At 33.3% G+C, this 14,759-nt stretch overlaps 1 protein-coding gene across 6 annotated transcripts in view; it reads right to left on the bottom strand.

Moving 5' to 3' along the window:
* Positions 1-14,759, bottom strand: part of LOC147079646 (uncharacterized) — a 256,411-nt gene that overhangs the window by 76,619 nt on the left and 165,033 nt on the right. For all 6 annotated transcript variants that reach the window (XM_085942773.1, XM_085942756.1, XM_085942733.1 and 3 more), the window contains one exon: positions 13,301-13,458. In XM_085942773.1, coding sequence (XP_085798899.1) covers positions 13,301-13,458 — 158 coding nt within the window. The remainder of the gene's footprint in view (positions 1-13,300; positions 13,459-14,759) is intronic.

Genomic DNA, 14,759 nt, shown 5'->3' with positions numbered 1-14,759 from the left:
GATTATTACATATTCAGACGGTTGCTTTTGTATGTGAGATGTGATATTGTATGGGCAGTATTCAAGTAAAACACGCGTTGGTATTTATATATTTTTTTTTTCTTTTATTTATATGGCACAAATCCACTAGTGATATTATACGGGAGATAGCATGAAGTTATACTAAACTATGTTTTACGTGTAAATGTTTATCGTGATCCCTTTTAACTTGATATGCATATGATATAATATGTAACCTCTACATATTATATTGAAGGTCTCTAGACAACTGTCATTTCCGACTCGCTATTGTCTATGCTCTAAACATGAGCACAGGCAATAGCGTGTCAGTTGTAGAGTTGGGTAAAACCTCTGCACATTCAGCTGACGAAATATTTCGTAAGTATAGCTGACACGCAAAACTCTGGTATTGTATGTGAAGCAGAGTATAAAACTGTGTCGTATTGCACTACTACAAAAATGTTAATATGCTTTGAAGTCATTTCACATTGCAGAATCATAATATACTTACAAATTGAAACTAAGTGTACTTATAAGATTTATATGTCAGGAACGCGCTGTAGTACTGTGGCAAGGAATGGGCAATAGGAAGCTTGCCTGCTGTCGAGCTATGGCTGTATCGGCAAATATTTCGTAAGTATAGCTGACACGCAAAACTCTGGTATTGTATGTGAAACCGAGTATAAAACTATGTTAGTGTCGTATTTAACCAACACCAAAATATATGATTAAAAATTGAGACTTACTCGTATATAAGAATATTATTTAAGAAATAAAACTACAGAAATCCTAATTATATACTTCCAACTTAGTGTACTTTAAGATTTATATGCCAATAACGCGCTGTAGTAATATGGCAAGGAACGGAGAACAAAGGAACGGAAGCTTGTATGCTGTTGAGATATGGTTGTATCAGCTTAGGTACTACGAAAATTTCCAGGGCTGAGCACAAAAAAAATATGGTAGTTTTAAGACGAGCCAATACAACAAAATAACTCAAAGCTAATGCAGGCTAATCAGGTGCAGAAAACCTGCATCTTTCGGATATATTTACGCAATAAAAATTATGATTTACTCCAACTAACAATACAGGGGATGGCAGAGGGCAGCAGGAGCGTATGTAGAAGGAAATTCTATCGGATAATAATGCCCCAGGTTAGTCGCCAAACTTCCATAGATGACATCACCACAAGAATTTAAATTAAGGCGATATATCTACCTACCAGAAAAAGGTAAAAGAAAAAAGACGAAGCTTGCAATTTGAGACATTTTCGAGCTTCAAAATTAAGACCATACCTAAATAAGATTTGATATAAATAAAAAAGATTTCAAGTTATACAATTTTATATTCTTATAAAAATCTGTTTTTTAACAATTTAAAAAAAACTATGGATTAGTCAAAAATCTTCTCATTACAATATAAAAAATGTATTAAACTAAATTGCAATAATATGACCATAAAATAATATGTAATAGTAAGATGGGATTTTTTAACATTTTTTTTAATTGTAAGATAATCTTTGACTTAAAATAAAAACATATTTATCTTTTTAATGTTTTTGGATACATATTTATTAACTAATACAGTTTAAATAAATTATAAATTATCAAAAAAATGTCTCAAATTGCAAGCATTGTATTTTTCTGCTAGGTACTCGTACCTCTGGTAGGAAGAGGATTCGCCTAAATCTATAAAATCACAAATAAAATCGTGGCAAAGCGTAAAAGTAACCAAAGCATTACATCAACAGAAGAATATAATGTTCTTTTATTATTTACAAAATATAATATAGCAGTGGCGAAGGGTGGAGGTAGGCTGTTAAGATCCGCCATAAATAGTGCACATTAAACTTTGTCAGTCATACGTATTGGTGATCAATGAAATAAGACAACAATTTACAGACGGTGTTGGTTAGTTTTTAAAATTCAATTAAACTGCGAAACAAAGCCATAATAAATAATAGTCCAAAAATACTCGCCTATCTATAAAATATGTATCTAAAATTATAAAATTATGCAATTAAACCGAACATAACTTTGGACATTTTATGGAAAGAATAATAGTATAGGTTGGTTTAGGAAGGTTTTAATGAATTTAAAAAAATGAACTAACAATATGTGTAATATGTGTTCTTAATCCAACGAAAACAAATAAGTATGAATGAAAAAGTAAGTACAATTTTGTCGCATCGCCCAAAGTAGACCAAAACTATTATGGTTTGGTTTAGGCAGGTTTTAATTGATTTTTTAAAACTAACCATCTGTAAATAAAATTGTAGTCTTAGTTCGATAGAAACAAATACGTTTGACTAAGAAAGTTTAATGTGCACTATTTATGGCGGATCTTAACAGCCTACCTCCACCCTTCGCTACTATAATATAGTGGTATACAAAACTTCAAACGTTGGTAATTTTAAAGTTATCAATTTAACAGTAACAATAATCACTCTGGACTAAAAAAATAATTTTATTCCAGTATTTACATTATAAAATGTATATATGGATACAAAGTGTTTAAACATTATAATCTCGAACTATTTAGAGCCGAAACAACTTGACTAACAGTGAATATGTTTGCATTGCGTGGGATTTTTGCCTGTGTATGTGTATGCAAATTCTATTTTATTATAAGGTCGAATTATATTCGTTATTATGAATATTCAGTAGATACAATAGAATCGAGAAGAAAACAAGAAATCGTAGGCAGCGTCACCGCTACTGTTTGGTTTACGTCAGTATAGGTGACATGAACGGGTGTAGGTGAAGAAATAAAGTAAAATTAAATCAGACGTGTTAATTACTTTTGAAAATAGAATGAGTGAGAATGCTGTTACATAAATCTGACACACATACGTGTATATAAAAGTGTGAATTTAATGAATATCCAATACTTAATAATAAAAAAAACATCGAAACGAAATCCACTTTGTGCAACCCATTATCAATTTTTAAAACATTATTAAATATTTACAACAATATTTATATGTACAAACTATTAAATATAACCAGGCGGCAGTTCCACCTGTCAACATTCTCCTATACGTTTACGTGTATGTTCTGTGTTACTGATTTTGTTCTGGTGTTTCAGATTCAATTATTTTCTGCCCGGTGGAGTCTTTGTACAGTCTCCAGACTTCGCCGAGCACGCCATCGCTGAACTCATTCATTTGTCAAGCGGCGACGCTTAGCTGATGGTTTTTCATAATGTTTCAATTTAATTTATATTATAATAAACTATTTTTTTATTCAACGAATAATTAACAAGATTTAAGAATACCTATAACAATATTTTATTGAACATACATAATTTGAAAACACAAATACGACACCCAGCAGGTCGCGCGTTCGATAACCAGTTAAGGGTGCGACACCTCGCAAATAGCTCGTATGTGACCACCCATAGTTATACCTGCAGGTCAGGTGTGTATAGCTAGACTCAGAATACGGAGTGTCTGGGTATGGAGAATGTACCAGTAAAATTGTGGTTGAAGTGACGAGAAGTTATAAGTAATATAAGTAGTAGGTACTTGGGGTAAATAAGTCAGTGACACCTGCGCGATGTTATCCCTCTTGCGCCTTAAAAATTAATAATAAATTATTATGGATATTTTTTACGAAATGGACCCCCCCCCCCTAATCATTTATTTGTGTGTGCGACTGCTTCATAACCAATTTACATTTTAAGTAAGTATATTCACCACACCTGCAATTCCAAAAACCACAAAAGTGCCTGAAAAATCCATGTTCTTTTTGGACTTATGATACGGTAGTTGCTCTCAAGTACAGATATATACGTATATATACGAGAGATGTTAGTAGAATCTGGGCTAAAAATGTGCCAAGAAGAAATAGAACACGATCATAATCTCGCTGTATACATACAGCCTGTAAGAGCTCTCGAAGCGACAGTAAAGCGAAAGAGCTAACCTCGCCCAATACCATTCTACACGATGCACGAATGAGCATTTTTTTCAGGTACCTAAGTAAGTAAGTAGGTACATTTCAGAAAAAATGAGAAAACTGCACTGGGAGCATATTCTCACAAAAATAGATTCGCAAGTCTAAACAGCGGTAAATCACCCACCCACCCGACGTTGATTTGATTTCGGTTTTGCTTCTCAATTTCAACAGTAGAGATGTTGATATTTTTCAACATAAATTTAGGCCCAGTATTTTCCCCAGAAAACGAACCCAGACAAAGTATACTGTACAAATCTATATGCCCAGATACCCGTCAATGGCGTGAGAAAAAAATATATAACATAGAAGCGCCATGCGAGTCCTAACGGCGTTGCTACAACAGCGATCTGCATATACTATCTATATAATATGTATCTTACATATGCTCCAATACTAGAGCGAGGCAGGGTTAATAATGTTGGGGCTACATAAGAGATTAATAAGATAGAAATGTACAAGATAGTCACCATGTAGCTGGCATTTGAAGCCGGACTCGGTTTATTATTTTATGACTATCAGGCGATAAAACGCAAGAAACACAAAACGCACCGGGTGTCCTCAAATATTACCAATATTTTATGCGCGTTTCATTTACGTGTCAAACTTTAATGCACGTTATGATACAGACGTAATAACCCTGGAATAACTACGTAACTATATACCTACCTTAAGACTGTCAGCTCTGTTGAATAGGAAATAATATATTAATTTACCTATTTATAATTATATGTATATATCAGTGGCGAGAGGTGGAGTAGGCTGTTAAGATTCAACATAAATAGTAAACTAAACGTTGTCAGTCAAAAATACCTACATATTTGTTTTCATTGATCCAAGAATACAATTTGCAGATGGCGCTGATTAGTTTTTAAAATTTAATTAAACCCTGCCTAACCATAATAACCAACCGATAATAGTTTAGGTATGCTAGGGTCGACCAAACATAAATAGTGCACACTTCGCCAGTCAAGTATTTGTTTTCGTTGAATTAAGAATATATATGAGGGCTTTACATGCAAAAGCGCCACTGATTACTTTTTGTGAAATATTTTCAGTATCAATAAAAAAACGATTCACAGGTTTATTTTGATGGAAAACCAAAATACCTTAGGTTTTATTTAGAAAAGAAAGTGTATCTCCAATTTACCGTTAATAATGATGTAGTAAAAATGTATGTAGGTACCTACTGGATAAGTAAATATGTATTTAAGAAAGTTTTTTTGACAGTGGCAGGTTTGCACGAAACCTTTAAACAGTGGCGGTTTTGCTCGAACCTAAATTCAATCTGACAGTTCATCTTGCCATCTATATTTTAACCCACTCATGGCCGGTACATTTTTTTAAATACCTCGCGCACTGAGCATCAGTTGAAACTAGATTACAATATAAGAAGACTGTTTCTTTAGTTTATAGTTTTACGTGCATATTTCATAAAACAGATTATGTAGGCAATTCACAATTAGAATTATGTTTTTTTTAACTCGTTTAAAACAAGTATTGAACCCAAATAATTTGTAACTTAATAATCATGCAAGGATTTAAAAATAACTTACATATTGTGATGTAGGTATAATTATGATATATATTAGAATTCAACAATGAAAACAAGAAAAATATAAAATAGGTACCTACTATAATATAGTCATCATCCATCATAATATTACAGATGGTGTTGGTTAGTTATTTTAAAATCATAAGGCCTGACTAAACCACACCGTAATCGATAAAAAATATTATGTATGGTCTAATCACTCTAATCTTCAAGATAGTTTATAGATAAACGAATATTTTTTTACGATTATCTACCATGGCTTGAATTAGGCAGGGTTTAATTGAATTTAAGAACTAACACTATCTACACGTTGTAGTCTTAATTTATTGAAAACAAATACGTTTGACTGACAAAATTTAGTGAGCACTATTTATGACGGATCTTAACAGCTTACCTCTACCCTTTGCCACTGATATAAATTTTGTATTTATTATGGAGTCTTCGCTACTACTCTACTGCAACATCTTCTTGGCTACGCTTCTAGCCGCTGTTGTCTACTAAATGGGAGAAGCTTGTTAGTTTATAATGGAAGTGCGGTTAAAAATGGGCGGAGCATGTTAGTTCGCAGTTTTAACACGTGGCTACGTGTTAAAAGAAGATGTTGCTGATGAGTAGGTGCCATTTTATAATGATCCTAGTAGATATATCTGGTTTGCAATTTTTTTCAATATCTACAACCACTGATAATAAAAAGTATTTAAAATCTGTGGTTTTTTAATGATGAATTTCAATAAAAATGTTTTTTTTTTGTCTAGCAATCTTATGTCTGTTGTACATAAGGTTGCTAGCCTATACCTATGTATTCAATTTAAATAAAAAATAATAATGGAAAAGGTTATTTCTTATATATTTATTATCTTAAACAAAATGTCTACCGCCGTTTGAGAGCATGATAACGCAATTCCCTATAACAACGTCACATTTTCTGAAATGCTTTGTCCGAGAAAAGGGGTAATTTCAAAAGATCGTTGTCTAGATGATTTGGTGAAAGCTGTTTATAGAAATAATATATTCTAATGCGATATAAGCCTTTAGAAAATCTTCACAAAGAAACATACTATTATGTATACGTACGAATAAAAAAAAATTCAACCTGTGAGCGCGAAAAAAATGTAAGAGACATTGAAGAAAACAGAATATAGGCAGAGCCTAAATGCGTGAGAGTTAATATAACTCGCACACAATAACCACTCATGAGTATCCCGACTAGTGGTTGTAGCTGCAAGTCAGGTTATCATTGTTAGAATCAAAGTGCGGAGTGACAGGGCAAGGGGAATGTATGCAGGTAATATGGCAGAAGTCAAAGAAAAATTGAAACAGTTATTTTATTATCAAAATATGTAACAAAAAATATGACAAATTTTACCTATTAAATGTACATAATATGATGAAAATGCGACTTTTTTAAGCGCAAGCAGGTACGTTATAACAAAAATTAGAATTCGTGATATCGGTTAGTAATTAAGGTAATATTATAGGTATACCTTGATTTAAAATACAAAAGCCGATTGCCAAATAGTGACGCAATTATTTAGAAAGCCTTCAGTGTATTGAAAAAACACTAGTTAACTTCGTCGCAATTAGATAGGTGTTTTCAAATTATGTACCTATGTTCAATAAGAGAAAAGTTTACATAATTTTGAAATACGCCAGAAAACTTTAAAAAAAAAACGGAATTTAGTATACTGAGATAATGATTGTCAACAGTGCATACACCCACTTCACGTAAAATTTTGATTATCGTCGCTGCATATTCAATAAATCGTATGTGTCATTTGACACATTCTGAGATAATCGAAAAAAACTGTTTTAAAAAATAACTAAAAATATTTTATACATTTTTTATTTTTTTTAAATTTGACCTAAATATTTCACATGTTATTTGAGTTTGGAAAAACAAAAAAAACAACTATTTCAACATAAAATACGCGATTTTCCGATTATTTTGCACATACGACTTATTCTATGCATCATTTTGTGCACATACGATTTATTTTATACTGACACAATTTGTTAGAATTCATACTAAAATAGATTCATCTAAACATTAGAATAGTGCATTTAAGCATGAACGAAAATTGTGTGTGATATTATTATAATATTATTGGTGTACCTATACTTATAAAAAATATTAAAAAATAAGTCACCATTTTTCTGTGCCAAGTCAGAGCGTCCACAGAGTAGTGGTTATATTATTAAGATTTTTTAGGAGAATTGTCTTTAACCAACAGCCCGACCTATTGGGTCTTCGCTTTCGATCAAACATGCATTGAAAAAATAACATGCATATTTTGCCAGCCGAGGGATTTAACCCTCAACCCATGCTCCAGAAATTGACTACCTGTGGGTATGCTTATGTAGCAAAAGGAGTTTTGTATGATCATTCAATAAAAGAAACTTTTTGTGGAAAGATTTAATAATTATTTTTTCACAAAAACATATTAATATAAACGAACAAGATAAGAAAACATTTGGCCGATATAAAAAAAGTATATACTTAGGTAGTTATTAGAAATACCTACATTGTTACAGTTATAAAAATAAGAACAGGATAAAAATATTTTTTTCTAATGTCATTCCGTCGTCTTCCGTAACTAAATGGCACAAATATGAGGTTTTCAATATTTTATTGGGTAGTTTGTGCTGACACCGTTCGCCCAATATTTTTCTAGGTTTCACAGCATCGAGTACATATTTATCATTCACTTTTCTGTACCCAATGTATGCCTCTCCTAACGTTCTCCTTATTTTATTTCGTTTCATCAAATGCGTAACAGGAATGTCCAACGACAATGACGTATAGTCCATACTGTTCATAGTATGTAATATTTCACCAGTATTTTCACAAAGCACAATATTAGTAGTTATTGTCTTCAGATGATGATGATGATGGAGGCATTACGTTTTCTTTTTCTGCTTCTTTTTATAATATTAACTCTCCTGAAGTTTCACATAGTATATCATCATCAGCCGGGGTCAATCCACTGCTGGATGAAGGCCTCCCCAAGCTTTCTCCAACTCTCTCAGTCCTGTGTCGTTCGCTGCCACGTATTTCCGCCGAACTTTATCAGTTCGTCAATCCAGCGGCTTTTAGGGCGACCCTGTGGCCGTTTCGTACCCCTTGGGTACCATTGGATGACGGAATGTGCCCCGCCCATCTCCATTTCAGCTGTTTGGCAACGCCTATTACATCGCGTACTCTTGTCTGCTTCCTAACCCATTCGTTTCTCTTACGGTTCTTTCGCGTGATGCCCAACATGCACCTCTCCATGCCTCGCTGTGTGACTCTTAGCCTTTGGACATTTCTCGTCTTGAGGGTCCACGTCTCGCAGCCATACGTGAGCACGGATAGCACACATTTGTTAGAACACCCTACGCTTAAGACATAATGGTAGGTCACTCTTGAAGATACTATTCAGACGTCCGAAAGTACTCCATCCCAGCTTTGTTCTTCGAGCAATTTCATCATGCATGCTTCCGTCTATGGACACCTGCTGTCCGAGATAGACGTAGCTGCTGACTTGCTCGAGTTGGGTGTCAGAAATACAGATAATCGCAGGGTCCGAAAAACAGTTCCTCATCACTTTTGTCTTTTGTCTTTGAGACATTTATCTTAGTATATAGTTTGATAATATACCTTTTCGCAGAGTGTGGGCATATTATAAATTTCCTCTGGTTGATGTGATGATGATGTAGGCATTTGGTTTTCATTTTCTGGCTCTTTTTGTAATATCAATTCACCTGCAGTTTCACACATTATGTTATTACAGTTTGATAATATACCGTCTTTACAGAGTGTGGGCATATTATAAATATCCTCTGGTTATTATGATGTTGAAGGTTGAGGATTAATTTCATTACATTGCGAGGGTGGGGTAAACGTTAAAAATATATCGTATTTGAAACATTTTTTACTTTACGTGATACTGACGATTCAGTGTCTTCAATTCCATTTTGTTGCCTCGAAAGAAGTAGGTACCTAATATTTTATACCCGCGACTCGATTCTTACCTACACCTTTATTAGTTCCCTGCATAAATAAGAATACTACGTAATGTTGATGTATTATTAACAGTTTATATGTAAAAATAAAATCTTTCCCTAATTTGAAAAAAAATATTTAAATAATACTAAAGAAAGGCCACTACATTGTGATAAACATGACATATGTACCGAGCGCTTCAAGAACATAATCTAAAAACGATGCGTGAATATTTTCACAGTATTATTGACGAATTAATGGATAATAAGGATTTTATAAAACGTCAATACGTAAGTATAATGTATTGTAAATTAAGTCTTTGAAAGATGATAAATAATAATCGATAAATTGTGATGTCTTTAGTCTGAAACAACACCTTCAACGGCAACGAAGTCGATTTGTAGCAAACCGTCAAAATCATAGTCAGTGTGAAATAAATCGGATGTGCTCTACGGTAAAAAAATTGTGCGAAATGAAATGATCGTATGTGCAACATTGCTCACATACGACTAATTCAGATGCATTTTTAGAATAGCTGCACATACGATTTATTTAATATGGTATTCATGCTGTCTCAGATTTTTTTTAAATATAAGCATACGTTCAGATTGTGGGGGAAAAAAATCCGCTTCGAGTGGTATCATTAACTCATTTTGACCAAAAACTGCACATAGGTCATATTGAATATGCAGCGACGTTATGTTGTTTCTAAAACGAAAAAATGTCGCTTTTATCTAACGCCTATTATTATATAGGTACCTACATATATAGTGTTGTCAATTATAAAAAAAAACCGGTATTGTTAGTTCTAAAGCGTTGCAATCTCATGATATATTGTGTTATGACGAGACATTGATAACATGTTTTTCGTTCAAAAATATTTCATTTATAAATAAATGACTAATGTTTAGAATGTGGATACGTACCTACTTCACGATTGTTTTTAAAAATAATCCTTATTTAAATTCAATCGTTTATTGTTTATGCACGTTAGAAAGAAATAACACAGAAATAATTTTTACAACGTTTTTCTTAACTCGTATTCTTATTTGTCCGGTGGTTCTTTGTCCGGTACAAATCTTGCAATCGATTTTTAACTAACTTCCCGACTAGCTAGATATTTGAAACTTTTAGGATATATCAGAACATGATGCCAATGCAGTTTTTTTAATTCTTTTAGCCATCTTTAAGTAGAATTGGATTAATTTTCAGTTAATTCTGTTTTATATGAAAAGTTATTTCGACACCATTATTGGTCTGGGGTCATAGCAACTAAATTATTCATATTAATATAGGTATATACGTGCGTTACTATGGAAATCAATATGACATTTCAGTATTATTTCTATCAAGTACAAAAATTTTTGATCGTTTAAACTAGAGTCAAGCTTATATGATTCAACAGAAAATTTAAAAACGTTCTATATAAAAAGTTCTTTTTATCTTGTAATTATTTATTATTAGTAGCAGCAACCAAAGAAAATTTAAATTGCATGCACAAATATCTTATGATTGGAGATTCGATTCGATCGACACAAAATTCGATTTACAAAGATGTGGATTCGGCTTGAAAATAACATTTTGACTCCTTCCCGTCCGCTACATCTTTACAGACACACATCTCGTTACGATCAGAGCCTAAAATTGATTAATTTAGCGAGCAAAACTGGACAATCAGCGAAGTCATCTTTTCGAAACATTCGAATGCGAAATAAAATAACTTTTAGAAACAAAATAAAAATTTAATGAGACGCTATCTCGTTCATTTTTAAACGAAGAAAACATCTTTAAATTGAACCGTTCGTGGAAATTCTAGAATTGGGCGCAGACAAAATGTACCTATCCATTTCGGATAAATCGCCAGTTTTCTATTATTACAGAATAAAACTAGTGGAAATATAACTTACAATCCCAGAGATCCTGACACAAATAATATCTCCAAAATTTCACTGGAGAGATAGGAAACAATATGCATGGATACCAAATAAAGTCGTATAAAATAAATCAGTAAATGTGAGATTTTTTTTTTAAATATAACTTGTAATTGCATTAGTATAGGTCGGAGTTTTTTTTTTGTATGGCGAAACCTAACCTAACCTAACTGTTCCAGAAAGGTAAATACAAAATACACACAAAACGCCACAATTCGTATGCAAAATAATTAAGCAACACGGAATCTACTCCGATAAGTGATATGAGTCGCATTCCACCTTTAATTCTGTGACATGTTAATTTTTTTTAGTAAATACTTATTCCATATTTTATTGCCTACACTTTGGACATAAAATTTATATTAATATACTTCCACATTGTCCAAAACTAATACGATCAACAAACAAATCAAAAAGTACATCAATTGCTTTGCTGTACTTTGCGCTAATGTGAAAAATTTTAAATCTTTGACAGAAACAAAATGAGCTGTGCGTAGTAGGTGGTGACATTCAAGTATTACTGTTCGTCATTCTTTATTCATTTATTTCTTGTTGCTACAGAACTAACCCAAATGCGCGAAACTCTAGCTATTCAATAATATTTATAGAGAACTATATCTAACCTACAATTTCAAAATGATGTAGTCTTTTCAAATAGACCACATAAAACCTTATGATTACTATATTACCAAAATGGTTAGCCAGAGTTGGTGCGACACAGATACGAAAGATTGTGTGTATTGGTGAACTTCTGAAGAATACAGTATTCTTTTACAGGCTGTTCCTTTTTTGAATCCGTCTGTGTGAGTATACTCGGCCACCTCAACTCTAGTTGTGCGATCTATACCAAGTGACCTCACAAACCTTGGTTTTTTTTACATGCAATTTCAACCATATGCGTGTATACTTTTTTCAATATTGTCGGCAAAACCAGCAATTAGGTTGGTACTTAGATACTTAACTAGTGTCATAAACGCAATGACATGAATATGGACGAAGCATCTGGGAAAAAAATGACACTCACTTTTTTGTCGGGTCTGCCGAATGGCATAATCTGTTCTAACGCCACTACAATAAATGTGATATTGCTATAAATTCCCGATGGTTTTTGTTGGGTCTGCCGAGTGGTTCGGTTCGAACGAGTTCGCTCAAATGAACATTAACACTAGAAAAACTGTTCTAACGCCATTACAATAAAAGTGATACTGCTATAAATTCCCGATGCGTGATATCGCATAATGGAAATTGCGTGACGTCTACCTATACATGTGCGAATGTCGCTATGCGCGAATTTACTTGCTAGCTACTGTATTGGGTGCGTTGTCCATTAATAATGTCATTGCATAAACGTAATCCGATTTCGGCGGCATCCTGTCCCGTCGGATTTTATTGCTTAGGGTGGAAATGTTTTTAAACGATCGACACATTAACAGTCTTAAGAAGATTTTTTACCATATTTTAGCTCGGTATAACCGATAAGTAGCTCGTTATAAAAGTGAATAAATGTATGGAGAAAATCATAAACTAAAATTTCAACGAATGTTTCCTCGTTACATCCGAGATATCGCTATATCCGTGATCATATAAACCGAGTGCGACTGTATATGAATTGTGATGTCATCGAGAATCAGGAGCCCGTAATTACGCATTTGACTACAAGGGTCACCTTTAATTAGATACCTTCCATCAACGAATCAATAACAGTAAACAGCACCAATTCCGTTTAAAACCATCGCTGTTCCTTATAGATAGATCCACTCGATGGCACCCCATCAAGGAACAATGCTGAACATTAATTTTAACACTTCGTGGATCCAGGTTGTCTACGCAATCAAACTCCAAATCGTAATAAATTAATTAAACGCGTAAGCTCACCCCTCTGGCATCCCTAAACAGCATGGCGGAGTGGTATGGATCGATCATGGCGTCAGGGCCACGGTGGCGGGCTCCGCTGCTCTGAATCCCGCCTAAGTTGCGCCTTATGTCATTCCCCTCGGAGCCAGCCTGGCCGGCCGCACGACGTAGCTTCGCACCTGTAACAAACAAGACATTATTATAAGTAGGTATAACACATATATATTTATTTATCAGTGGTGTAGGCGTTAATATTAGAAAGGGGTAAACAAAGTGTGATTGAAAAAGAACAGTGCACACAAACGAGACTTTTTATAGATAATATTATAATATGATAATTAATAATACACACCAATGACTAGGGATTGCAATACCGAATGAAAATATTATTACCGGTTTTTCGGTATTTCTTATTGAATATGTACCAGTATTAATACCGGTATTTCTTAAACATTAAAAAAAACAGAAGTAGGTGCTAATCAATAAATATAGATATTAAAATCTTTTTAAAATATTATTTTATAGCAAAAACCTACATACCTACATTTATTATGTTGACATTAAAAAATATGTATTGATCATAAATGTAGAACTAGTGATTTTTACAAATAATTTGAATATATGTATTAATAATTTTAACTTAAGCCCTCAAAAGTTCATCAAGTGCAAATAAATAACTACTGCAGGAAAAGCTTCTTAAATTCAACGCTTATAGAATAATTGAACATTTTTGTCACGGATGTTTTCTATTTCGAAATAATATTATGATAATTCATCGCGACAATTACTTATATAAATATATTTGATGAAATTTGTTATATTATTTTTCAACCTCTGTTGGATTCACTCAACTTATTTGCATTTTAGCAGCACATAACTTATAATTTCATTTTCGAAAACGTAAACGAGTGTGCTTTCTTAATACCGAAAATTCTGGTATTTTGGATTTTTAATACCGGTATTACAATCCCTATCAATGACGATGGTCGATGATGACATACGGAATCAATGAGATTTTAAAATCTTACTAACGATATAAATCGAGGAATAAAATAACAATTACTATGAGGAATTAAAAGAGTCGGAAACATAAATAAATTAGAGTAAATAATTGAGTGTTTCTATATAGAAATACTACACAAACAGTTTACCAAATTCCATGAATCAACATTGTGCTACGCTACCAACGATATCCATTTCTTCGAAAGGGACGAACCGTTCTATGACCGTGCCATTGGCATGGTAATATTGACCGCGTTTATGAACGATTTTGTTATCAGAACTTGGTCTAGGGTTTGTTCCACTTATTGCAGGACAATTATTACGCCATTGCCGAAGCCAGACAGCGCCAATCGAGTTGGTCACCCACGGGACCCATAATAATATCTCAGTGGGCACTGGGCTTGGAAAATTGATCTCAGAGCACCAATGACTACGACTTTTAATGGTTTTTCGCAACCCGAAGTGTTGTAGTGCAAGC

This window comes from Rhyacophila brunnea, unplaced genomic scaffold (assembly GCF_057557595.1).
Source record: "Rhyacophila brunnea isolate RB1 unplaced genomic scaffold, BYU_Rbru_1.0 scaffold_1, whole genome shotgun sequence".
In the NCBI taxonomy this organism is placed as follows: Eukaryota; Metazoa; Arthropoda; class Insecta; order Trichoptera; family Rhyacophilidae; genus Rhyacophila; species Rhyacophila brunnea.
Note: the sequence above shows the minus strand (reverse complement) of the source record. Positions and strands in the feature narration are given on the sequence as shown.